At 39.2% G+C, this 27,687-nt stretch overlaps 1 protein-coding gene across 1 annotated transcript in view; it reads right to left on the bottom strand.

Moving 5' to 3' along the window:
* The window catches only part of SPATA16 (spermatogenesis associated 16), a 163,823-nt gene that overhangs the window by 8,827 nt on the left and 127,309 nt on the right, over positions 1–27,687 (bottom strand). Inside the window, 4 exon segments of the mRNA XM_016208242.2 lie at positions 11,255–11,338; positions 13,893–14,057; positions 20,424–20,536; positions 21,599–21,745. Of these exon segments, the coding sequence (XP_016063728.2) occupies positions 11,255–11,338; positions 13,893–14,057; positions 20,424–20,536; positions 21,599–21,745 (509 nt within the window).

Here is a 27,687-nt window from a genome sequence, read left to right as displayed (position 1 = left end):
TGCTGATATGGGTGGCCGTTGGATGACCATTTTTCCTGTGGTGTTTGGCTGGAGTAGAATGATTACTGTCTAGAGTTTTCTGTCTTGCTAGGCCACCCCTTTTTTTGTCCTTTGGCTAAAGAGAGCGGGCTGTTTGGGGTGCTTTTTTGGTCTGCATATGTTAGTATTTCTGAGTTACCAGCTTCTTCAGCAACAAGTAAATGAGTCAAGCAACAACAACAACAAAATGGAACAACCAATGAACTTACCCTTACCACTGTCATTCCTCAAGTCCCTGTGTCCCTAGGTTGTCTGTATTTTTCATTCTACCTTTCAGAGTCTTGTATTTGTTTTACATATTCTGTCCAGGGTTTTTAGTTGTACTTAAATGGGAGGAATAGGAAAAGAATGTTTACTCTGTATTCCCAGAAGTGGAAATTCTCTATCATTGCCTTTTAAAAGATTATTTTTGACCCTTGTGCCTCAGGAAGATATACTTTTATTTCTTGAATTAGTTTTCCCAGTTGCTTCTAAATATCTTTAACAACTTGATGAATTATTGTGAAGCTAAAGGGGTCTTCTCTCCAATTAAGAGGTCTTGGGAAGTTAAAGGTCCCTTAAATTCCTTTTAATCCAGTAATTTAATCTGTAGATTAGAATCTCTCTAACACAGACCCATAGTCACCTTCTCACCAGCCATCTCATGTTCCTCCACAGTCTTTTTTCCAGCACAAAGCCATTTTAGCAGAGCACACATAAGGTTGACACACAGTTTTAATGATGCTAAGAGAAAGAGGTGTGTTTGTGCTTATAGCATTTGTAGTGTTTTAGATTACAGTCTTGTCTCCTCTTCTACATGCAGCATTTTAAGAAAGTCATAATCAGAATAACAAATGACCCATCCCTTCCTTTAGGGCTGCATGTAAAGGCACTTTCATTTTTGCCCTTCTCCGAAGATGAAAGGTATTATGAGTACGCTATAAATGACTGAATGAGCTACAAGTCAATTGCTCTGAACTCTGAATTAATCCCACTTTCAATACAGAATGGAAGATGTCCTATGGTTCATTTAGCTACCAAGTGGTATAAGCTGTTACCCTGTTATTCTCCAGAATTACAAAGGATTGCAAAACTTAATGTGTAAAATACATGCAATAAAGTGCTGGGCTGCCAAGCAAAGAAACCACTTTCAGTATTTTAACGAGAGTAAAAGAATGAACTGCAAATTTACTCTTCAGTTTAGAATACACTTGAGATATATGCTCTTCTACCCCACCCCAGAATAGTTCACTGAAGATGCACTTTGAAAAGTGTTTACAAAGATAAGAACACCAATAGGTTTGGAGTAACATGAGCATTTTCAATTTCTGTGTTAATTGCCTCCCTATATGATCTCCTTAGTGGGACAGGCAGAGAGAGATCACAGGAAGTGAAGGAGGTTAACAAGGTGCTGTCCAATCCCACCTCCAGGGCTCTGTGATGTGAGGGTAAAGCTTGGAGAGGTTATGGCAATATGTACTTTTAAAATTGTGCTTTCATTGGGGGAAAAGGGAGATATTTGTAATACTTTCAACAATAAAGATAAATTTAAAAAATTGTGCTTTCATTGAGACCTTGGTGCATTTCAGAATGCCCCTTCAGATAACTCACCAGAGAGCGGCCCTCAGAGTAACAGTAAGTACACTATAGGAACAAGTAGACGTCTAAGCTGTTTTCTTGAAGTTCTGATGTTGCAGGAAGAGTGAAGGTGGTGAGATATAAAAGCCAACCTAATCATGATATGTTCACACGGGAGGGATGATGAGGGGAGAGAGTAAGAGCAGCACGATCCAGGGGATAGCGCGTCCCAAGGTCCCAGGTGGGTCATGGAGCTGCTGCAGAGCAGCCTGGGTAAGTCCTCTGCCGGGCCAGTGAGCTGTGATCTAGAGAAGACAGAGGATGCCTGCAATAGCCTCTGGTGCTTCTGTCCCACTCACTGCTCAAGAGCAGACTCAAAGGTGGTCTCCTTCATTGTCTTATAGAGTCTGAGCTAGGGTCAGGCAATGCTCTTTGTGCCACTGACCTCTAGTAGCAGCATTTGGTTGAACCTAAGCATTCTAGCTAATGATTAAGAACAGAGCCTTGGGCCCAAATAATTGGATTCAAAACTAAGCCCTGCCAATACAAACTTGGGCTTGATTCCCTTGTTAATTCTACAAAGCTCCTTTTCCTCATCTTTCAATGGAGAAATAATGACATCTCCCTCCTAGGGCTATTGTAGTCACTGAAATGATAACTTGTTGACATGCTTGGCACATACTAAAAAATCAATAGTAATCACTGATGATATTTGTCATCATTACATTATTAACTTATTTATTGGAAATAAATTTTCTATACCTTGTGATAGCTATTCAAAAACAAGCTTCAAAGACTAACATACTTTGACAATTTGTTGAGCTACAGTATTTTATTAAGTAGAAGAGCACAATGGCAATTCGCTTTGTCTGCTCCATGATAAAGTCCTGGTTAAAAATGGCAAAACTTTTGGATGCGTGCTCCCTAGATGAAGGCCATGTTAGGATTCCACTCCTAATTTTTTGCCAAATCATCAAAGTTTTAGAAGATAATACTTTCCGCCAACAAGGTATATAATAGAAGCATTCCAAATTTTGGAGGAACAGACAAGTACAGGTGAAAGTGAATGATTAGCAACTACAGTTGTTGAAAATGTTTAGCAAATTAATCACATATTTTTTTCTTTTAAGTCAGAAGAGAAAGATGCTGTTTGGTTTAAATAATTCATATGTACCATTTAGATTTGGGTTATGTCACAGTGGCTGGGGGAGATGGCCAGAACCAAGGCATTTGGCTTTCTGCACTTTCCAGGCTAGACCTGGCTTTGCTGTGGGTAATATCTGAGAATGAGGTCTTCCCCTCAGGTCGGACTGCCCCAGGGCTCAGTCCATGACCACAGTAGGAGGTTTGTCTGGGCTTTGGTGGAGGTCCCTCCACTATAGCTGCTGACCTGGACACCTACTGGCAGAGGCTCATTTATCCCAGGAACTGCAGTGATTTATTCCCTGCACTTGACCTTTTCATCCACTTTGGCCTTGCCTCCCTTCTTGTCCTCAGGGCTTTTCCCCCACCCTGCCCCCAGCATCGTTAGCAATAAGAGCACTTAGGTTGCTCTCCACAATTTGCATTTTGCCATGGAAAGAACTGCTTAGCAGTGCTCGGAGCACACACTGTAAAGGAATTTGGGGATATGCTAATGCCAAAGCCCATAACCAGAAGCTGAGGAGATTCATAATCAAATTGCAATAAATCTGCAGAGACTCTTTAAAGAACAAGACACACAGGAAAAACCTGATTGCTGAAAAACTGCTTTGCAAATGAGCGGTACGGCTGCTGAATCTTTGAAGAGACAGCAGAACCTTCAGAGAGACACACTGCGCGCCCTGACCACGTATTAGTCAGCCCAAACGGCTGGCCCGTGAACGATGGTGCCGAGTGTGCAGTCTCTCTCCGAAGGGTTTCTGGAAGGATTTCAGGTTTGAATGCTGATGTGGAAAATAAATATAATGTTCCAATTTGCTCTTCTCTCTCCCTCCTCAACCAACTGCCCCTGGCCCATCTCCCAGATTTGTATTCTCCCCTGCTTGCTTTGCCTACATCAGCCTTGAACAGAACAGAGTTGCTAAGTGACATACAATTCTCTCCCATTTTCAACCTAAAAGATCAAATTAGTACATCAACGAATGTCATTTCTGTATGATGGTGAGTAAGATGTGTAAGTTAAGATTTTGAGATTAAAAAGGAACATAAAAAAGCTAAATACTTTTGAATAAGTTCATATGGATGATTTAAAGATACCCACCTATACTGCACTAGTTGGACTCATTGAAGATTATGATGTACTATGTGATATTATAATATTTGATGAAATGTAAAAGTATTACTTTTCATCAAAATTCACGGGACCATGATTATATGCTAGAGTATTTCTCTCATTACTTTTAAAATAACAGTTTCATTTCTCTCGTTTAGTCTCACATCAGTGATCCAGAGGCATATCAGAATAAGAAAAAAACTTTGTTATACCAGATTAAATTCTGATCTTCTTAGTGCGAAGCTTTGACTTTGTAAGTGAAAAGCAAGTCACTTTTCTTCTAAGTCGCAGGGTGCTGCTTAACAGTTTCTCTCTTTTTTAAAACAGCACTTTTCTAATATATCTTTATTGATTTCAGAGAGAGGAAGGGGGAGGGAGAGAGAGAGATAGAAACATCAATGATGAGAGAGTCATTGATCAGCTGCCTCCTGTACTCCCCTTACTGGTGGGGATCGAGTCTGCAAACTGGCCTGTGCCCTGACCGGGAATCGAACCATGACCTTCTGGTTCATGGGTCTACACTCAACCCCTGAGCCATGCCAGCCGGGCTTAACTGTTTCTCTTAACTGATTCCGTGGTGAGAAGAAATAGAAATGTTCCAGCTTAACAGTTGGTGCATTTTTTCAAATAATTTTTTCCAAAAGACTCCTTTTTCTATTTATCTTCAGGCCTACTTTATAAAGCTTCAATGCGCCTTGGGATTCAATGCTAAGAAACACAAAATCCTAGACTCTGAAGGTGTTAAGGACATGAACACATTATGCTTCATAGAAGGCTGTGACTTGCCTAAGGTCCCGTGAGTAGGAGCTGAATTAATGGTCAAAGACATGCAGATTTAGGCTGTGTATTCTTTTCGGGTCTAGATGAAAAAGTAAGGAACAGAGGAGGAGAATCCTAGACAGGTGGATGTACACAGGCATACGAAACCAAAAATTCCTTAGTGACTTTTTTGGCTCAGATTAAAATAACTTTATTTTGAGAATTGACTACATACAAGCTGGGCTAGTTTATGGCCAAATTCCACTGTGGTTGGAGGTTACTGTAATTCCTCATTGGCCTCACACCTGAGTGCTCAGCTATGCACAAAACCAGACTGGTCAGACAGGGCTTTTCAGGCAGTACAAAATGTGGGCTTCTATCGAGAAAGAGTTTAGGCCCTAGGTCTAGATCAAGTTCTGGCTCTACCACATGCTGGCTGTGTGACTTTGGACAAACTGCTAAACTTCTCTGTTTAATGCATTACACCTTTTACGTCATGTGAAGATTAGTGAGTTGCTATATGTAAAGTGAATAGAAGAGTGTTGGCACTTATTAAGAGCTTAGTAAATATTAACTCTTATTCTTTTTTTTTTAATTGATCTTTATTTTTGAAAGTATTATAGTTGTCCCATTTCTAACCTCCCCTCCCCCCCCATTGAGTTCCTCCACCTCCCTAACTCTTATTCTTTCATTTTGATAGTCTGGCTTTCAAAAAAACGAATTCATTCAGAGGTAGGAGGAGACTTAGAATCTTTTAGTTCAATATCTTATTTTATAGATTGAGAAAACTGAGGCCCAGAGAAAGGAAGTCACTTCTGAGCTATTCATGACAGGCCAGGTCTCTAAATTGCTAGTTCACATGAGGATATTTTTTTCCCATTGCTTTTCAGAGAGTGTGGAAGGGAGGGAGAGAGGGGGAGGAGAGAGAAACATTGCTGTGAGAGAGACACATTGACTGACTGCCTTCCACCCCCCCGGCTGGGGAGGGGAGCAAACTCGAAACCCAAGAATGTGCCCTTGACCAGGAATCTAACCCACTACCCTTCGGTGCTTGGGCCAACGCTCTAACCACTGGGCTATACCTGCCAGGGCCAGGGTGCTTTTTTTTTTTATTGTACTAGCCTCCCTCTACATAGCCTTTGTTCTTCTGGATAGAAGACTGAATCTGACCACTTCTCACATCCGTAGCCACCACCTGGGTTAAAGGTTCAAACCATCCAACCTTGGGTTCAAGCCACCATAATTGCTCTCCTGTATCATTTTAATAACCTACTAACCAATCTCCCTGATTCTACCCTTGCCCCCTTCGATCTGTTCTAAGAAGCAGCTCATATTTTTTCTGATTTGACAAAGCATTATGACCTCTGCCCCCTGGCTTCACTTCCTGTTACTTTTGCTCAGTCTACTCCAGTTACCCCGCCCTCCTTGCAGCTCCTTGTACATGCCAGGCGTGTCCAATTTCCAGGTTTTGCATTTGCTGTTTCCTTTACTTGGAATGATTTCCCCCAGATATTTGCAAGGTTTGCATTTCCTTCAGATGTTTCTTCAAATATCACGCAGGTGAATCCTGCAGACTATCCTATTGCAGCTGCAATTATCTGGCCCTTCCCGTTTTCTTTTCCTGCCTTCTCCACCCATAGCATTTACTACTTATAACACATCCCAGGCTTTTTAGGTGGTGTATTGCCCACTCTTCTCTGGTAGAGGGCAAACATCATGAGGAGGTGCCGGGGTAAATGTTTGATGAATGCATGAATGAACTGTGTGTTAATAGGACCTGTGAGATAGTCAAAGGAGTGTTTTCTCAGGTATTTTTGTTACAGATTAAAATGAAGCAAAGTGTGACAATCTTAATTAAAGAGTTCTGCTGTGGCATGGGACATGCCAAACAAGAAAATTGACCTTTTCTTGATATAACATTCTTATTTTTGTATATGCACAGCTAAACCAACATACATTATTTTTCTTGAGTTAATTACTGAAATAAAATAGTGCTCTGTAAAGCCAAATCAAAACAAAAGCCAATATCCTAAAACTCTGTAAAGAATGTATTTTAGTTCTAGTGAATGAAGAAAATACAATTGTCTCATACTTTCTCTTTTTGGGTTCTTAGTGAAATCTCAAAGAAAACAAAATATAGACAGGAGGTCAGTGCTCATGAGTCAGATTTCATCTCGATAGGCTTTTTATAGACCTATAACAAAGTGGAGCTCTGAAAATTGTGTTAGATAATGGGGATTCTGACAGTCCCTCTAACTATGCGGAACTAGGAGGTGCTGCCATAATTCTGCTGCTTCTGATGAAAATTTCAAGTGTTTTCATTAGGTACAACAGCTGTTTCTATTACAGATAACAGATCTCAGAGGTGGTGATGCTGATAACTTCTAGTGGGCTCAAAACACAGTGTAGCTTGTACAATTAGGTTTTTGGTTTTTTTTTAAATTATTTTTTTCTGCACGCGCAAATTAACTCTGTAGCAATAAAAGGAAATTACTTACTTGCTACCGGAATTGTCTGAAAGTGATAGGATCATCCTTTGTAGAGTCACATTAACCAAATTAAAAGCCCTTGGGAAAAATTTGGCACTCTGTTCCTTCACGTTCACATCTTCCTAAAGACCTCTCAGGAGCTTCCATTTAGAAAGCTAGGATCATTACCAGGGCTTTTAATTTGGAAAGATTGGCTGCTCACCAGTGAGTCTTTCTAGATACCCAGTGGTTAGGTGGGGTGGCTCTGCAGCGTCCCAGTGTCAGCGGCCTTGACTTGACTATCCTCTTGACTCCTGCTTGCTTGCAAGTTTTCCAGCCCAGAGAGTGTTCACAGCTTTGCTGCTGGAGCTTGTCTCCAAGACAGACACTATCATTCCATTCCCTCACTGAACCTACATATCTTCCTCCATAGAAAAGTGAAATCTATTCCTCCTCCAAGCCTGTGAATCTGGGCTTGCCTGTGATTGCCTTGACCAACAGATATGGTGGAAGTTGCAGTGTCAATTCTGGGACTAGCCTTTAAGAGGTCTGATGGTTTCTATTTCCTTTCCCCTGAAATTCTTCCTCTTAGAACCCAGCCTAAGTCACATGGAGAGGCCACATAACGGCACTCCAGTCAACTGTCTCAGCTGACTAGTGTCAACTGTCAGCCACGTGAGTGAGCCAGTCTGGAGTCCAGTCCATTTTAGCTTTCAAACAACCCCATGTGATTAAAGACATCTGACTGAACTGCATGAGAGACACTGAGGAGGAGCCACCTGGCTGAGTCTGGTCAATCTATGGAACCATGAGAGAGTAGCAAATTGTTGCTAAACCACTATATATTTTGGGTGATTTGTAACACAGCAATAAATAAATAAAACAGGGGCAAAGTGGGAAGCCACAGGCTCAGTGCTTCTATGAGTGTGGATATCAAAAAGCTAGCTGAGAATGAGGTGGAATTAGTGGTTATTTACAAGATGTAGATAGGTATAGATAAATGTCAACCTGTCTTCCACCTTTTTGGCTGGTCATCGGAATTTCATATTTGTACTGTTCTATTGTCACTCAGATTTGTAAATACAAATATCATTACACAAATGTTATTTATGTACTGTAAAAACATGAATATTATTACATTACTGTACAAATGCAAATATTTCTGTGAAGGGTAATGCTCTAAACCATGGTATAGCAAAAATTTTCTGTATAGGGACAGAGAGTAAATACAGGGTGTTCCAAAAATATGTATACACACTTTAACAGCTGATAGCTCAATTTTGAAAATGGAATGTATTTTAATAACCACTGACTTTATAATTATTCAAAGTATGTGCATAGATTTTGGGGGGACATCCTATATTTTAGGCTTTCTGGGCTATATGGTCCTTGTGGTGACTACTCAACTTGACCAAGGTGACATAGATGATATGTAAATGAATGTGTGCAATACACTTGATTTTCAAAAGCAGGTGCTTGGCCAATTCGACCTGAGAACTTGAGTTTGCTGACCTTTGTTCTAAACAATTATTTCTGTAGCCAATAGAAATGTTTGAGTATATTGCTTGGCTTTCATCAGAATTGGATTTGCTTTACCCCTAGCTCCAATCTCTATTGCTATTTCTTCTTAGTCTCCTTTGTAGGGTTTGCCCTCTTGAGATTGAAATGTGCTCCTAAAGCCTCTCTTCTTACTCTGTGTTCTTTCTCAGCCATGCCAGCCACTTAAATGATTTCAGTTAACAGCAATTTGGCAACGACTAAGAAATTTTTACCTCTATTCAGCCTTTTATCCAGAACTCCAGGCTTTGGTATTTCTCTTGGATATCTTGCCAGCACTGTAAGCTCAGTGTACTTTTGTGTCAGTTACTTGCCTATACTCTTTCAACTCTAAACCCACTCTTCTACAATTAGTTCTTTGATGCTAGGGCTGGAACTCTGCAAGCCCTACTTCTATTTTGTCAGCTCTTAGTTTCTGTCAATATGGCAAGAGAGGGACACTGCAAAGCCAAAGGGAAAGGAGGAACTTGCTGCTTCCTGTTTACCTGCTGCTGACTTTCTGTCTACTTGGGGTTCTTGTGAGCATCTCTTCAGCAGCTTCTTTCCTTTAGAAACACGTTCCTTTCTATAGTATCAGTTGAATCTAGTTTTTCCAAAGGCTGCAGAATTACCTCCATTACCACTTCCTCTCCCCTTTCACCCTCTACATAAGCATCAGTAGGTTAGTGCCCCCTCCTCAGAAGGGACACCTCCTCCAGGCTCAGCAATACTAGCACCAGCTAAGCAGCACCTCCTAGTGGGAGGTCTGAGTGCTGGTCCAGCAGGGTTCCTTCTCCAAGTTTCTGTTTCAGATATTCCAACTTCTTCTCTTTGATTTCCCAGCACTAATGGACGGTAGATGCTTCCTTTAAAAGCTTCCTTTGTGATAAATTATTGTTCTCCTTGTTTTTTTCAGTTACCTAGTTAACAATTTCATACCTAGTTAAGCATTCTTTATATTAAATTCCCTTTCAAACACCTGACATGGTCTTTGTCTCCCAACTGGGTTCTGAAGTAGTTTAGATTCTCTGCCCAAAGCTGCTCCTCCAACAGTGTTTCCTGCCTCAGTAAATGGCACCAGCAAAGCTCTCTCTATCCCCTGCCCAATGGGTCAAGCCAAATATGTGGGCATCATTCTTAATTCTTTCAGTTCTCTAAATTCCCATATGCAATCAGTGGACTACAAGGCGCACTGATTTGGCTTCTTGAATATCTCTTAGGTCAGCCTGCTTCGCTCCGTGGCTATGTCTTCCACCGCAGGTCAAGCCACCACCTTAGAACTGAACTCCCCACATTTCTGTAGCCCCCCATCTGTTTGCTCACTATGGCCCAGGAGATGCCTCAAGCACATAAATTGTGTCTTAACATAATTGACAGTCCTTCTGTGAGTTGATGCTTCCTCTGCCCTTCATTCTGAAAGGTCTTTGCTCCTTTGTCAGTTTTTGGAGGTGCCATGCTTTCTTTGCATTCTTGGTACAAACTTGCTTGGTTCCCTTTGTTTAGAAATCTCCCCTTTCACCTGATACAACTACGTAGCCCTTAAATGTAAAAATATCACTTTTGGCATTTCTGACCTCCCAGACCAAATTATATTCCCCTATGTTTCTATAGATCATTGAACACCCACTTTTCCACTATAGTATTCAGTACACTATAAGTAACTCTTTAATAACTGTCTCTTTTCCTAGATGGTAAGGCCCATATAGACAGGGATCATGTTTGTCTTGCCTCGTACACTGTCTTTAACACCTGTTCTCTCTCGCATAGTAAATATTCAACAAATATTTGCTGAGTTCAGTGGATTTCTGTTTTACACATTTATCACAGGGTCCCTGAGTGGTTTCAGAAGATATACGTTTCCTGAGATGCACCAGAATCCCCCATGGCTGACTACCACCTCTTAAAGTGAAGGACTCCTTGGTTTGCTCCTCTCACGTATCCTGACACCAGTTCTCTCTTTGTGGGTTCTTATAGTCATTGGAGGAGACTAAGTGGGGAGTAGATGGATCAGAATTTATTCTCTTTAGCTGGACTGGAGACTAAATATAATTCACTTCTATGTTGTCAGGGGCCCCTCTGGTATCACACAAGTCTCCTGAGCACCAGGGGCCAGGTACATCTCGGTGGTTGCTTTAGTTCAATGCCAGCGGCCCGTGAAGGGACGTTGCTCTGCTTCTAACAACCAGTATGCCATTCGTCCCCGCAGAACACCAATGTGCCAGTTTCTCTGCAGTTCCCTGAAATGTCGCCATTTTTTCTCAAGTGACAAAACATGGGGGAAAGGGTTGGGAAGTGGACTGAAACACCGATGGAAGGGCTTTTAAGAGACTATAATAATCAATAATGAAGAAACAAGTAATAAAAATAGAATATGAAAATGAGCACGATAAGAAGACCCGTAAAAGCACACGACTACAGTCCGCTGGGAAAGAAGCAGACCTGAGGGAACAGGTTAAAAAATCCATGTCTGATTTTGGTTACACTTCTAGAGATAGTGCTGCTCTTATTTTTAAAAAAGAAAAGAAATAACAAAACAACCTGAAGGACTTTCCTTTTATCTTCTAAACAGACTTGACCCAAGATGGACATGGACATTTTCTTTGAGGATAACATATCTTTCCCCCTCGGCTGAAAGTTTTACCTTTTGGATTGTATTCCACACACGTTCTTGATCACTTCTTCTTCCTTCGAGGGTGTCCATGGCATCTGCCATTAGTGACTGCAGCTGTGAAACCAAGATAAAAATGATCAGTGCGGGATTCACACAGAAAGAACTTCTCTAAATACACAGATTAAAACCTAATTAAAAAACCATTTGTACGCTGATGATTTTATTACTCATCTTTCCGACAGTGAGCATTGCTACCTCATCTTTGCTTCAGTCATTACCGGGTATTATTGCAGATATAAAATATTGAAACAATGAACAGATTCTTCTTGAAAATTTGTAGAAAATGTATAGGTTTTAATGTAGTAAGTGTTGATGTTTTGTAAAAACAGATCTGGGCTGTAAAGAATGAAGGCCGTGGTTAATTCTCTCAGGAAATGGCATGTAGTACATGAATGCGTTTTAGTCTTTTTCTCCCGAGGCTGATGTATCATAATTTTAGGCACCATGCAAAAGCTCACCAGAGGACGATTCTGAAATTGTGCTGTTTTATTGCCTCTTAAAGGATCTAGCTCACTTAAGTTCTTTTACTATTCTTTTTTTTCTCTAAAACTTCAAAATAACCAAGTTTTCTTTTTAGGTTCCATTCAAAGGCAAGTTTTCAGAATTCCACCATTTGCCCCAAACTGCCATATTCCAATTTGAAATCGTCTGTACACACACTTCATATGTAGCTGCAAAGCAGTGAAGCTGCATGAAACCAGGTGACAGTCAAAGCTGAAAAGAAAGTTCTCTAAAGAAGAGCAAATGCCAGTTCAGTTCACTGTGACTTCAAACAGTGGGAACCCTCAGATAATCTCTCTGAACTTTAGATATTGCAGAGTTGTAGCAGAAGGGCAGAGTGAGTCACTCAGAACTCTTTTACTGAGCAGTCATGTTTATATAGCGCCATAAAAGGTATTGTCAAGATTTATTGTCTAGGTTAACCCATGCTTCAAAGCCGAAAAGTAAAATCTATTATTTACAGTGATGAAATCTTGCAAGATACATGATTTTTAAATATTGGGCCTCCACACATACATCCATATACATTCAATTTTTTTTCCTAGTAGGCATATAAATTCTGAAAATATCCCATTAAATCCTATTTTCCAAGGTTTGAGAGGGAGGCACATTGCACTAACGTGTTAAGAAGTGATGTCAATAATGCTAGTTTGGCGCTTTTTGTGTATATTTTGAAATGGAAGTATTTCCAGAAGAAAGAAGCTGCAGATGTGTGGTTAAGAAGACCTAAGTGCAGAAAACTCCCTTGTATTTTTCATTCAAATCTTGCATGTGCTTCTCAGGAAGACAGGATCAACATTGTGCCAGCTTCTTAAATTAACATTTTCTTTGCTTCCTCTCATCTCCGAGGGGCATTAATCATCTGAAATTGGCTCTAATGTGCACTTTGAAAGCTCCATACTCGCTGCACTCCTGAATGCTGTGTGAGTGGTAGGATAAACACAGCCTTTTAGGAGGCGTTCTGCGGCACACAACCATAAAGGCATTGAAAGTATGACTGCTAGTTTTGACTTAGTAAATCCTTGATTGATAGACTTCTGACCCTCCCCTTATAGTTTTAATCTTTAGAAAGCATAGTTTTATTATTTGGTTAATCAACCCATTTTACATTCTTACTTTGAATATCAATATTTAGTTAACACTCTTTTACAGGTTCAGATGAACATTATAAATGTTGGCAGTTCACTTCTTGATTCATTTGTTTTAATTTTAAAAACTCAGAGGATTTCTTTAGTTATCTGAAAATTACAGGTGATCAGTGTGGGCTGTTCTCACCCTTGTTATGTGAATTCAGTTCAAGTCTGTAATTAGTTGTAGCTACCTTCAATTAAGGCCTCAAAGCAAAGAACCCTTCCCCATATACATTAGGGTCTCCATATAGAGTACACCTTGCCTTTTCTCGAATGGCCAGCACACTGTTTACTAATTGCTTTTCAAACTAGGTGCTGTCATTTCTAATATTAATTATGGTTATAAGAAACAAATCTTTGAAGATTGAGCTATCCCTTCAACTAGTTTTTGACTGCCTCTGTGTTTTCTGAGTTTACTGGTCAATTCAGTTTTAAAACTCAACCATTTGACTAACTACATTTCCCCCTCAAATAACATAACTGTTCTATCTAAACATACTGGTGCGTGTGTGTGTATTGGCACTGCCAACAGAATGTGACACAAGAAGTGGATAAGAAAACTCTAAAGACTACTTTGTAGGGTTGGTTTTCTATACAGCAATTCCTCTTTTGTCCTCTCAGTTTTCCATGGAAGAGAATCATATGTTAACATATCTTGCAGTTAAAGAAACAATTTATTAGAACTTTACTTAAAGCAAAAAGCCTGGCACACAATACATATAATCAGCCCTTTTCCACATTTTTCCACATTACACAGTTCTTGCTATTAAAAAATGGAAGCCAGTCAATGTGAGCAAATAAAAAAAGACACACTTACCTTTCTATATTCCCCAGTTTCTTCATCAGAATGCTCCAGGAGGGTTGGAGAGTTTGCCCTCAGACTACATTTACTATGACAAATTTCTTTCAGACCATCTCACTTTCTCTGTTGACTCAGTGCCTGGGAAAGCCTTAAACAAAGAAAAACAAATGCTTACCAATTCTGCCTCCTGTTGACTGATGTCCCGTAGATAGGGAATGGTTGCTAGCTCCGCCATGGCTTGACTGATCACCTGGGACTGCTCCTTGACTCTCTGTAGCCGGCTGAGGTGGCTGGCGTATTGCAACTTCTCCATCACACCTGAGCATGCAGGGAAACTCTCCTGGTCTCCCAGTGAAAGGAAATGTTTTAGAACAAGACCACAGAAATAGAGGTTTCTCTGGGGGTTTAAGGCAGGATTTGTTATAACACAGTTAATCCTTTGAAGCAATGGTATCTAGTACAAATGTTTCCTTCTATCATTTTAGAGGCTTACCTAGACCCTTCCTTCAAATAGATGAACATATATAAAAGAGAATACATTGTAGGACTGATTTGCAGGTGGCCCTGTATGAGAATGTTGTGCTGAGGAGAGAAGAGGGGACTGAAATTGAACCTGGGCTCCACCCTCCAGTGGTGATCCCACAGAGCTGTGTCTGTTTAGAGTGGGGGGACTTAGGTCACCAAGGTATTGTAAGAGCTAAGAGTTTCCCACTATCTTGTTTATATAAAAGAATATTTCTGTGCAAGGTGAATCCTGAAAAATATTATGCGCATTGAATTCTGTTCAATGGCTTACACCAAACCTCAGCTCTGCTTTTATCTTCAATTCTCCTTGTATGGCCTCAGACTCTGGCTCCTCTCCTTGTGGTATCATAGCACTTTATTCTGACTCCTAGGACCATCCCAGAAACGAACATGATTCATCTTGAAACAGACTAATGTCCACATTTGTGAGGACCATTGACCCCCATGAATCTCTTGGTATTTTGGGCTTTCTCAAAATGGGGCACATTATAATAAAGTGGCCCACTTATGTGTTTGCTATTGCCAGTCATGAAAGAGGAGATGTCACCTTCTCTAAAAAGTTAAATATAAATTATAATGCGTGATAAGGGAAGCAAAAGTTTATAATGAAATTCCTGCATTTATATTTAGAAAAAATATTTCTGACATAGAGAGACCTATTAGGGTTAAAAGGAAATCCTTGGGTTTTTACTGTGTGGTGGGCGATGAGAAATTGGAAGTCAGGAGAATTTAGTTCGGCAATTGTATTCCACATGCTGGTGCTCAGCGGGGGGAGGTAGGAGGACCAGCACCCCTTTACGGCTGGGTTCCTCCTGGACCACCTGCACCAGAATCACTAGGCTTGCTGATTAACAAGGCAGAGTCCTGGGCCTTACTCAGTGAAGCATAATCTCTTGATATGTCTCTCTCTCTCTATGGCTTTCAGCTAGGTACCCCCCACAAATATTCAAATATCTCAAACAGAAGTTGAAGAACAGACCAATACCTTAAAGCTTAGTATCTGAGCAAGAACTATTTTAGTTTGTACATACTTATAAAACAGATTCTCCCCGCCCCCGCTCCAGAAATTAGAGAAGGCAGACATATTTTTTTTCTTAAAATATATCTTCCAAAGAGTAAAACGATTAGAAACTAGCATTACTAAAGAGCATCTGAATTTCAGCTTGAATTTAGAAAGCAGTTCTTCCTGAAATGTCATACTCAGATTTTAATTGACAGCAACCTCTAGAAGTTGGCACTTTTCTAGAATCTTGTCAATAAAGGAAGGTTGAGAACCATGGCTTTGCACTTGCCGCATTTCTCCCTAACACTCATCTACGCCATTTGACTAATGTTCCTCTATTCCAGCTAATTTGTTCTTCTAGAGGACCATTTGTCTAAAAATCTATAAACCTATAGGAACAATGATTGCAAATTGTGGATTTGGGGTCCCTTCTCTGAACTGACCGAATAGCTAGCCTACCCATTTAGTTTAAACGTGTAGCTAAACAATGGGATTCTGCCAAATAGAGGAAAGCAAGTTGCCGGAGAAACTGTTTTCTTTCTGAAGAAAAATTGCTTTCTTTGTCTTTTAAAAAAAAGTAAACACTGGGGCTAGTGGTAGGAAAGTGGTATAGGGACTCAACTCCAAAGAGCAGAAACAACTGCAGCCTGCTCGGGAACGTAATCTATCAGCGTAATTTTCCAAAACATTAGGAAAATAAAAATAGTGGGAGGCAATGGTGTTTTGTTGGCTTGATTGTTGGGTGCATAAGAAAACAGGAAGTGCTCCATACAAATAAAATACTAGGAACAGAATATAGTTGGCTGCTAATAGTCACCTCCCCTCCCCCCTTTCCAGGACAAATGAAGTTTTGGTTATCAGGACAAACAATAGATGCATATTTTACATATACAAGGTAGGGGTCTTCGAGAGATGAGTGAAAAGAGAATAGAAATTAACATAATGCTGGCAGGAAGGTTTTAATGCTGTTGCTTTAAGAAAATAAAGGAAATGATGAAAAATGAAAGAATTGCCTTAAACACCTAATGCTGGCAAGGGCTAAATCTAAAGGGAAGTAGCCTTCCCCATGAGACTTCAGGAGCGATCAAAGGCCTCCTTAGCTGCTGGAGAGAGTGTTATAAAGTGGTGATGATTGAAGCTCAAACCTCGCACAGGTACCATGAAGGGCAGGTAAATAGCAAGTTCAAATGAAGGATTCAGTCAGAATTGCCTAGATTTAATAGCAGGTATAGATACATATTTGGCAAATAAGTGCCACTATATATAATAGTGCTGAAAAGCACAGCCCAAGTATTTGGAATATATTTCCACTTGACTCAACATATAGAGACATTAATTGCAAAAGAAGGAGGTAGGAAACACATATTATTGTTCATTTCAAATGTGCATATGTAAACATTTTTTATGCTTCAGTTGGAGGAAATTAAAAGTAAAATTAATGAGGTATTAAAATCGTGGTTAGTTAAGTCATTTTTTGGCAAGTCAGCCTGTGAAGGAGGCTTCATGCATGGCAAGAGATTTTATTATTTTGACTCAATAGCATGTAGCCCATGAAGCACAGTACATAAGGTTTGAAACTGACAGCAGCCAATAAAGTTAATGAATGAAAAAGCACAGTGGTGTATGATAGAATGTGAAATGATTAGAACAAAGATTTGGAGAAGGAAAACCACCATTAAAGCAGAGTTCCTGGTTGAATGGGGTTGATGTTCACTGAGATTAAAAGCCACCAGATAGGCAGATAGTGGAATATTTTAGATTATAACTCTTAAAATACCAGAACCATTCTTGCTTGGCCATGTATTGTGTGCCTAGCAAAGGAATCTATAAAGGTAAGGAAGCTGGTGTCAGAATGTAAGGAGAATCATTGCTTGAGACATAGAAACCTCCTTCACACCAGACTGTCCTTTGTGTCCTTCAACAACTGTGTCTACCACCCCATGGCAAGAGGTGAAAATTCATATTCCCTGGGAAGCCTTACTGTGGGGAGTAGATCTGCCTCATGGCCAGAGATGAGAGCTCTAATCCTGCCTCTATGACACAGAGCACAAAGGTAACCTCAACTTTGTGACATTGAGCACATCAGAGATGCAAGAAAAGAAATGGAAAGCCACAGGACACTTGCATGGTCTTCATTTTAGAAGAATATGTCATTTCGAAGTATACAGTTTGTATACAGAAAAAGAAAGGTCTATAAAACCTTTAGTTTCCTTTTGTCAAAGCAAACTAAAACCAATACAAATAATTAAAACTTCTAAAATTTATAATACTTTACAAAGTGCTTCAACATGGATTATGTACTTTTGGTCTCACAACAACTCTGTGAGGTGGGCCTGGTAGGTATCAGCCTGTTTCATAAATGAGCAAAACCAGCGCAGAGATTAAGTGACTGATCCTAGGGTTACACAGCCGACACATAGCCTTGGACTAGAGTCTTCATCTACAGGTGTCACAAACTAGGGTAACAGCTAGTAAGGACAATGTAATGCCCAAGCATTCGCATGGATGGCATTTGATACCTGACAAGATAAAAACAGACCTCAGGGGATCTTAAAAACACCACTGAGGACTGCTTGGGTGACAGTTAATGATACCATGTAGGAATAATTTCTACTCACCAGCTCATTACTTGCTTCATTAAGCTAGGTTACCTTTGCAGCCAATTTTATTCAGTCCTGCTTTATGAAGCTGTGGCTGGCCATATAATAAGAAACCCAGAGGCCAATATTTGGACATACTTGTGGTCCCTGGGTACCCTTGGGATCACTCACTTCAATTCTATTAAAACTCGCTGAGATAATCTTTCAAAAACTATTATTTTCCATAGAAGCAAACATAGGAAAGCAGTTAGCAAAGTGGTGCTGACTCATTTTTTAAAAGACTGAGTTATTGATTAGATGCTGAGAATCTTAATTACTGTATGGTTTTTAAATTTCCATTATAGACACATAAAGATACATGCATATATAAATTTCCAAGCAGCTAGAATGTCCTTTTAAAGGTGAGAAGAAAATGAGTTAAGAACATTTAAAAGGTGTCTAATGCTTAGATAAGTGCAACCAGCATTCACAACACACTGTGAGATCTGAGCTGGCAACAGATGATGTGGTCACTTTCCTGACAAGTAACAAGGCGCGGCAGGTTCTCTCTCCAAAAAGCCAGGGCACAGGCAGATCACCTCCACAGCATTCAGCACACTGGCTCTACCAGGCTAACCGTGTGTGGATGAAGTGAAATCACGCTGCATGGTGATGGTTCTTGGTGGCAAAACTTTCACTGCTTGGAAAAGGCTGATGATGACAATGATAATGTGTGTGGGTCTCTCATTAGGATGGAGTGTGTGTGTGTGTGTGTGGAGGGGGTTGTGATAGAGGGTGAACTGGAGAACAGGAGCCAAAATTTGTAGTGGGGCCACTGAGAGTGCTATGAACTGAATGTTTGTGTCCACCCAAAATTCATGTTTCAGCCCTATGCCTCAAAGTGCTGGTATTTGGAGGCGGGGCTTTTGGGAGGTAATTAGATGAAGTCATGGGGCTGGGCGCCCTTATGATGGGATTACTGCTCTTATAAGAAGAGATATCAGAGGGCTTGCTCTCTGCCATGTGAGGACGGCAAAAAAGTAGCCAATTGCCAACCAGGAAGAGGGTCCTCAGAACCTGACCATGCTGGCACCCTGACCTTGGATTTCTAGTCTTTAGAACTGTGAGGAAATAAATTTATGTTGTTTAAGCCACCCAGTCTGTGGTATTTTGTTATGACAGCTTAAGATGACTAAGACAGAGATGGATTTTTTATTAATAGAAATAAAAGGGAGGTAATTGAGTGTAACAGTGGTGGGGTCAGGGGAGCTAGGAAAATCAGTAAAAATGTGCTTTTGTATTTATGATGTGAAGAATTACAAATCATGCAAATATATTAGAGATTTTACAGCCTTTCTAAAATGCTGAATAATGTTATTGAGCAGATAAACTGCTGAATAGATGTTAAGTAGCTGTTTGTGATGACCCCCTTGGCTCTCCTTGTAAGGTAAGAACACCAAATCAATGATGTAACACAAAATTCACAAAAAGAGAGTTCCTTAAAATTCCCAGTTTACAGGCCTTTTGAAAAATACAGTAGTCCCTGCTTATCCTCAGTAAGATAGATTCCAAGACCTGCCATGGATGCCTGAAACCACACAGATAGTATTGAGCCCCATATAAACTATTTTTTCCTAAACATATATACCTATGATAAAGTTTAACTTATGAATTCGGCACAGTAAGAGATTAATAACAATAACTACTAATAAAATAGAGCAATTATAACAACATATGGTAATAAAAATATGTGAATGTGGTCTCCCTCAAAATACCTTACAGTTCTGTCCTCACCCTTCTTGTAATAATGTGAGATGATACAATGCCTATGTAATGAGAGGAAGTGAGGTACTCAGAATGCTGTACAATTTGAAACTCGTGGATTGTTTATTTCTAGAATGTTCCATTTGATATTTTCTGATCGCAGTTGACCAGAGCTAAACCGTGAATAGAGGACAACTGTAATAAAAAAGAGGAATCTGCAGCCTCTATAGCCTGCTAATGAGAAGTTCCCTTTATAGCTTATATTTTGTAAAATAGCACAGCATAATTCAGGTCATATTTTGGGCTCTTTAAGACTGAAAAGTAGAAAGGGTATCTTTTTCTTGGATTGGAGAAAGGGATTAGGTAACTTACATTAAGGGTATACAAAGAACAGTTGGCAATATTGAGTAGCACTGAGTTTTTAGTGTGGTGTGGTGGCGCTAGCTGAATTCTTGTGTAGGTAACAAAAAGGTTATATGTAATAGCCCAATATATGAAATAGGAAAATATTGTGTTTGCTAAAATTTTTTTATTGAGTTGAAATGAGAAATTCACTGCAACATTGAAGTAGATAACAGGAAAGTACAAGAAAATGCTCTTTAAAGAGGCACTGCCTAATAAATGCTTGAAATTACAAAATATAGCATTGTAAAATATTTGTAAATATAAAAGGAATAAAATCATTAGCTAAACTTTGGTTGGTTTTGTAAATGAGATTTACTGTGAAAGTTTCTAAAATCCTTCAATACTTGCAATAGTTGCACCATAAGCTTTCCATAATTCTAGAATTGTTTAACATTGCACATTGGACAAATATAAAAACTCATATACCTACATTCAATTGGGTGCTTCTAATAAAATCCAATATTGGCAAGATTCGCTTCCCCATTGTCTCCATCTGTCTCACTGTGTCTTCTCTGGTAAGCAGACCGAAGGGAGTTTTATGTTCTAAAAATTGTAACAATAAGCTTTTATACTATTTTTTCCGGACTTCCATTTCAAAATGCTTTCTTTTGCAAGCTATAAACAGATATCTCAATGTTAATAGATATGAAATCTTTAGTATAGAAACCAGTCCCATCCCTAGACTACATGCATAGCAATGAAAGATCTGTGAGGAGAGAGGCAGAGGAGACGTTGCCCTTTAGAAACTATCATTTATTCATTTTGTTGTGGTCCTGATTGAGAGATCTAACAGACAGCCTATAACAATTCACCTCTCTCTGCTGAGTATGTTTTTCCTGAGTTGTGAAAAAAAATGTTGTCATAAATGTGTCTGATTCTTGTCTTGTTCCTCCCAGGTATTATTCAAGTGTTCAGATCCCATTGACTTTGAATGTAGCTCGAAGCTGAGATAAGCCTCAGAGGATACAGTGCCAGACAAAACACAAATCCTTAATTATGTGGGAAGAGCTGAAGGAATAAATTCAACTTGGTCATGAATTCATCCAAGTTTGACACTTCAACTCCCTGTGGATATTTCTTGATTTTTTTGAAAGTTTCAACTAGAATTACTGAGCACCATTTAGTTATAATACACTTCAGGAGATCTAAGCTCTTGGTTAATTACATAAGAAAAGAGTGAAATAGATTTTAATACAATAGCAGGTAATTAAAGTGATTTAAAGTTGTTGCTGCCAGTATTTTTTCATAAAATAGTTCTGTTGCATAATTGTCATTCACGTTTGCTAATTGATGATGATAAAACTTGTATTCTTTGAATGCCCTAAGAATGGACATTGGTAATAGTATGGTTGGGTGAGATGGATGAGTGAGGAAGGTAGGTACTCTAGGATTGCGTTTGATCTTGTGGGAGGTTTTCCTGGAACCAGAATTCCAGGTATTGTTAACTAACCCACAGAGAAGATTGGAAGGAGTTAATTATAACCCAACAAACATTTTGGGGGTGCCCAGGCCCTACTGTATGCTAGGCCTTATGATGAATAAGGCTTGAATAATGTACAACTCCTGCCTTATAATACTATTGAAACATAAGTCCAGGTGATTCACCTGTAAATGTTGGCAGCTTCCTACTTGATACTTTTTCCAAAAATTTCCCATCTTCTTTGTTTTTGAACCCAAGAGTCAAGAGGTATTGTTGGGGAGGAAAAGATGACCAGTCAACTGTCTGAGGCAACACGTGGAGTCCTTGAAGATCTGAAATACAACAGGAACAGAATTAAAGACTTCCTTATCATATTATTATTGTTTTCAGGGTATTTTTTTTTTTTAGATTTCAGGAGTTGTATTTGGAAAAAATAAGTTCAAACATCAAGGACACAAAGTAAAAGTATCCATCAAAAGATCAAATAGCTGATATATCAAAATTGTATTTCATTATTTATATTTTTTAAGAAAATATAAACATATACAAAGCATAGGAATGGTCCTCTTTCCCCACAGTCAAATAATAGAAAATCTGGGACCAGCGTGCAGCCTTAATATTTTCCTCTGTGACCCTTTCCAAGAGAATCTGATATTTCTGTTCATAGTTTGAGATGTAAGGAAATAATGTTTTATAAAAGGAAAGAGAGAAATTAGCAAGTGAGAATTAAAATATAAGGCTAATTTAGTTACCATCTTGCCTAGTTATAGAAGGAAATTCAAAGATGATAAATGAACTGACTTTTGTAATGAGACTTGGAAATAATTCAAGTGTCATGAAAATGGTTCTAAAACAAACTCAGTTCTTAATGACCGTAAAAGCTAATATTTACTGAGTACTTATTCTACCTTCCCTTGTTCTAAGGATTTTGTGTGCATTGTCCATTCAAATCCTTTTGAAAACTGGCCCTGGCCAGTTTGGCTCAGTGGTTCGAGTGTCGGCCCATGGACTGAGGGATGACGGATTTGATTCCCGCCAGGGGCATGTATCTCAGTTGCGGGCTGTATCCCTGACCACGGTTGGGGCATGTGGGGGAGGCAACCAATCGATGTTTCTCTCTTACATCGATGTTTCTTGCTCTCTCTCTTTCTCACTCTCTCTCCCCCCCATCCACTCTCTCTGAAAAGCAGTGGAGGAAATATCCTTGGGTGAAGATTAAATAAATAAATGAAAAAAAAAAATCCTCTTGAAAAGTGGGGTAATTGTCCCCATTTTACAGACAGGAATTTGAGGTACACAAATAGGAAGTGACTTGCCAGCCTGTAAGGGGACAAAGCAGGATTTGCACTGGGGCAGTCTGACTCCAGAGACTTCAGGCCTAACCACTGCACTCTCCTTCCAGCTTGCTTGGCTCTGGATTACTTTTGCGACAGGGACAAAAGAGTCAGCCATAGAGTCTTGGAACACAGATTCACTTAATTCATTTCCATTCTGAGTAATAAGGCTTTGGTTTATTGTAAAAGACTTTTCAAGTGAAGGGTGATGAACAGAGAGGTTAATGAGCCCTCCCCACTTAACATGGCCAGAGAAGGGGAAATATGAAATTCCAAATATCCTTGAATTATAATTTAGTTAAAGATAATTTTTTAATGTCGATTCCGAGCTCAGATGGTAATGCTTCAAATAGAGCTTTCACTATTTATCTATAATATTTCTTAAAAAACACACACACAAAAAACAGTAAACCATGAGTGTTTTTATTTACCTAGCCTGCCCACCCTTCTTTAGCTGTAGAACCCTTTGTTCAAACTAAAATTTACTGAGGAACTCAATATTTAAAGTCAATAAAATTAGAGCTATTCTCTGGTTATGGTTTACTCTTTCATCTGGTTTTCTCCCTAACATAGAAGGCCCAGGACCTCCTGGCCATGCTATTGATGACATCTGGGGTTGTCCTATGGGGAGGTCCTTGGCTTCCTGGGTAACTCTGGATGTTACCCAGAGGGTCCCTGAGTGGGTGTGGATAGGCTTCATGGCTGTTCTGACTCCCCCCCCCTCCCCTGAGTATATCTAGTTTGTTGACATAGAAGTCTCTGGATCTCAGATACCCTGAAGTCTCCTGTCAGTACCAGGAAGGGTTCAGTTCAGACAGGGCACCTCTAAAACTTCTAGGCCTACACTGAAGTGATCTTGGAAGTCCCAGAGTCCTGAAATTCAGAATAAATAAGGGTATATTGTACATGCACTGGTGTTTGTAGTGGGTTGCAGGAAGCATCTTGAGGTTTGGCATTTTCTGGTGCAGCTCTATTGCCAGAAACATCCAGATGTTTGAGGACTCTATTGTATAAGTGACGTATAGCCTTTGAGAGGCTGACATCTTGCTCGTAAATATTTGGTGGATAAAGAGGAGACCGATAATACTAGTGGCAATGATTAAATAAACTAGTAAAACAAATGTTAGCATTATATCTAATTTATTATAAAATATGCTTGCAAAAATAGAAGTATTTTCTGTTTATTTTGACCCTCATGTTTCATCTTATGAGTGTATAATTCATTATTAACTTCTAGTTGAAGTTTTAAAATGTGAGAGGTCCTTACATACATTCTGTTAAATTTAGAAAAAAATATTTTTTAAAGTATCATTCTTATTCCATTTATATGCAGAGTAAATTGCAGTTGTGTGAACATTTAGCCTAGCAGGTGGTCTATGACCCAAAATGACGAAACTCTTACCAGATGTTGAATCTCATGTAACATTAATTTAAGTGCTAATTGTTCTCAATTTTATGCTCATAAACCTCTGCCTACGTCCGAAAAGCCCTGTGCCTCTGATGGATATGAAAGTTAACCAGATTACATTGTCTTTTGGTAGGAAAAGTTGAATTGATTAAAAATGTCTTCTTTGCTCCTGTCATGTAAGAAGGAAACTTTGGACAAATAAATCCTTTAATGCATTCCTTTACAATTCATCACAATTGGAGATGGAATTTAGATCGCTATGACTGAATTTATTATTAAAAGAGTTCGTTTGCAGGTATGATGCAGCTCCACATTTTTACCATAAGGGAAGCAAGCAGATGCTTTAAAAAAGAATATCAAAGATAGATTATGCAGATTAAATTTTTTAGAGAAACACAATATTTCGTCCAAATGAAAGATGTCTAACTCCTGCAAAAGGAGATAAAGCTTGCCCTTCATTAAAATCTTTTCTTGTACCACAGAAGGTCCCCAAGTCACACATGCTCTTTGACCTGCTGTACTGCTGTGCTCCTCCTCCAAGTCGCCTCCTTAAAGTTCAGTGATAGTCTGTTCTCGTTCTTTCTCTCTGCCTGTCTTTCTGCCTCCTGTCTCTGTTCCCCATCTCTCCGTCTCTCTGTCTCCATTTCTCCGTCTCTGTCTACCCTCTGTCCTACACACACATACACACTGGTTCCTGTTTCCCCCTCTCCTCTTGCCTTTTGTGCTCTTCCACGCTGTCTCCAGCTCACTAACATGTTCGTCAAACATACACTCTGTGGCAATTATTCTGTTCTGTGGCTTTAGCTCTTACTTCCAACCTAACGAGTGGGGACCAAAGCTATATAGTCTCACCTGAAAATTATTACCCAATTCCAACACGGCATCTCCGAATGCCAACTGGGCCATTTCTTTTTGCAAAATAGCACTCAAACACAGCAAACGTATTTCTTAAAAGTGATTTTTAAAATCTCCACAGCGCCCTTCTTCCCTGCTTTTCACCATTATGTCATAAGGATAGCCATTGTTTATCCTGATTATTATTATTATTATTTTTAAAATATATCTTTATTGATTTCAGAGAGAGGAAAGGAGAGGGAGAGAGAGAGATAGAAACATCAATGATGAGAGAGTCACTGATCAAGCCTGCAACCGGGCGTGTGCCCTGACCGGGAATCGAACCCCGATCGCGTGGATCCTAGGTCGACGCTCAACCGCTGAGCCACACCCAGCCGGGCTATCCTGATTATTCTGGCTTAAAATTTTGAAGCCACCGTTTAGTTTTCCTTTATCTGTTTCCTAATTAGACTAAAAAACTAATTAAGTATGACAATAATCTCTTTCTTTGCATTATCATTGCCCACCCTGGTCAAATTTATGCTCACGTAGCATCTGGATTAACAGAAAAGGTTTCCAAGCGGCCTCACTGCCAGCTGTATCATTTCATGCCGGTATATCTCCACACCACCACCTAGGAGTAGTTCTGGATCACTGCTGTTGTCATTGTCACATTCATCCTCGGGGCCCCAGTGACTTCTTTCCTGGTATTCAAGACTCTCAACTGTGTGCATCTCACAATCTATACCTAACTCCTGTGTTTTCTCCAGTATAAATCTTATCATCTGCTGTGCTGGTTTCACTAAGTTGTGCCAGCCTGTGCTCACCCTGCTTCGGAACTTTTCTTTGTGCTTTTCCACCCAGAAACACCTACATTTTCTCCCCATTTTTTCTCTATTCAGTTGATTACTATCCTTCCAGATGTATGTAATTTAAATCCCACCTTGTCGACAAAGGGTCTCCTGAATATTCCATTACGCCCTTTAAACTCCTAAAGAACATCCATTCCATCTATACTTTAGAGTGATTCTCTTAACGTTTCATGGGGCTATGTCTTATCTACCCAACAAGTTTTAATCCTCTTGAATATCACACCTTCAGGTATGCTCATGCTCCTACAACTTGGTGCTTAATCAATACTTGAATTGAATCTAAAAACAAACTTTTTTGAAAACTGAATTTTTAATAATCCAAATAAAAATAAACTTCAAAAAATCAAACGAATGAAATGTTCAGAGCTTCTGAGATATGATTTATTTCTCCGTCACTAAAGTTAGAAACAAATATCTCACAGTCTTTGTTCTTCATTTTATTGAAACCTTAAGTGGTTTCTGTTCAACTTATGAAGGGTGAGTGACGTAAAATAGTCTGTAACAAATAGCTCAGTAGGGTAGATGTTCAATAAACAGAGCAGCTTTGCCTGAATGGAAAAATTAGTTTCAGATTCAGGTTGTACCCTAGTTGCAGCTTGATCCTAGGAAATATGGACTCTTAGCCACAAAAGAAAACTGGATTAATAGAGATAGTCTGGTCATTAGTACCAGAAAAGCATCTGCAAAAACACGAGATATTGATTGAAGATCAGCACACTCATTTTTACAGTTGAAAGATAGCTTTATTTGTTATGAAGCTAAATATTCGTAAAATAAAATTTGAGCTCTCTAGAAGTGAAGTACAAAACATAGATGCCATCGTCATCGGTATTTTCTGTTGTACGCCTCATCATAAAAACATCCAGCAGATTGTAAATGAACTTTGAAAAGCAATTTTTTAAAAAGAAAAAGCATAGAGATTTTAAAACTCTTTTTAGAAATACGCAAATTTGTTAGTGTTCTATCATCTTTCTCTAAGTTTCACTTCCTTTTCATTTTCTGGTGTCTATGTCACTTCTCTGCCCTTTGTCCATAACAAAATGTACTGACATTTTGAGTTAGAGCAAAATCTCATTTTTAAAGGTCCCAATTGCTCAGTGTAAGATGGGACGATGTCAGTTTTATATGACTTCTTTTTACTGATCAGTTTCAGAGTTTAGCTTCTACAGTGCCTCCGTAATGCCGACACTTTATCATGACTTCTTTCCCAGTCATTTTCTAAGTTTTATCTTGCACTCCTTTTTATGCCAATACTTCTGCCTTGGAAGTTAGCCACAAATTCACATCAGCAAGAAAATAGCAAAAGGCAGCAACTTTGCAACTTAGTTATCATTATTGCCCCCCCCCCCCCATAAATAATACAACAGCTCCTACTTTTAAAATCATTGATAGCATATTTTAATTTTTGCATTTAATGTGTGAGAAGAGTGTATGTATAATGAATCTTTGCACAATAAATTAAATTTTCCCTTTTACTTCCATTATAATTTCAGAGTTATACATGCAAGTGGAAAAAATTGGTTTTCATTCCTAAGATTCCTAATTTTCACTTCGGGCTGCTGTTCTACTTCTCCAAACCAGCTTTTAGATATTTTGTCTTATAACCCGTATATAAACTTTGAAAAACAAATAATTCCCACAGGACTCTTATGCATAGTTCATTTCTAGTTCACTTTAAACTCTTACCGATTTCAAAGTTTTATGTTTAATCCGTTGTATTGTATTTATTCTGGGGAAGTTCCTTAATTCCATCCCCACCAAAGTAGATTTGAGATAATACAAACAATGAAGATACTGCTGTTCCCTTCAATGTTTACTAGACTCAC

This window comes from Miniopterus natalensis, chromosome 6, assembly GCF_054644295.1.
Source record: "Miniopterus natalensis isolate mMinNat1 chromosome 6, mMinNat1.hap1, whole genome shotgun sequence".
Classification (NCBI taxonomy): Eukaryota; Metazoa; Chordata; class Mammalia; order Chiroptera; family Miniopteridae; genus Miniopterus; species Miniopterus natalensis.
This window is presented reverse-complemented; position numbering and strand designations above follow the sequence as displayed.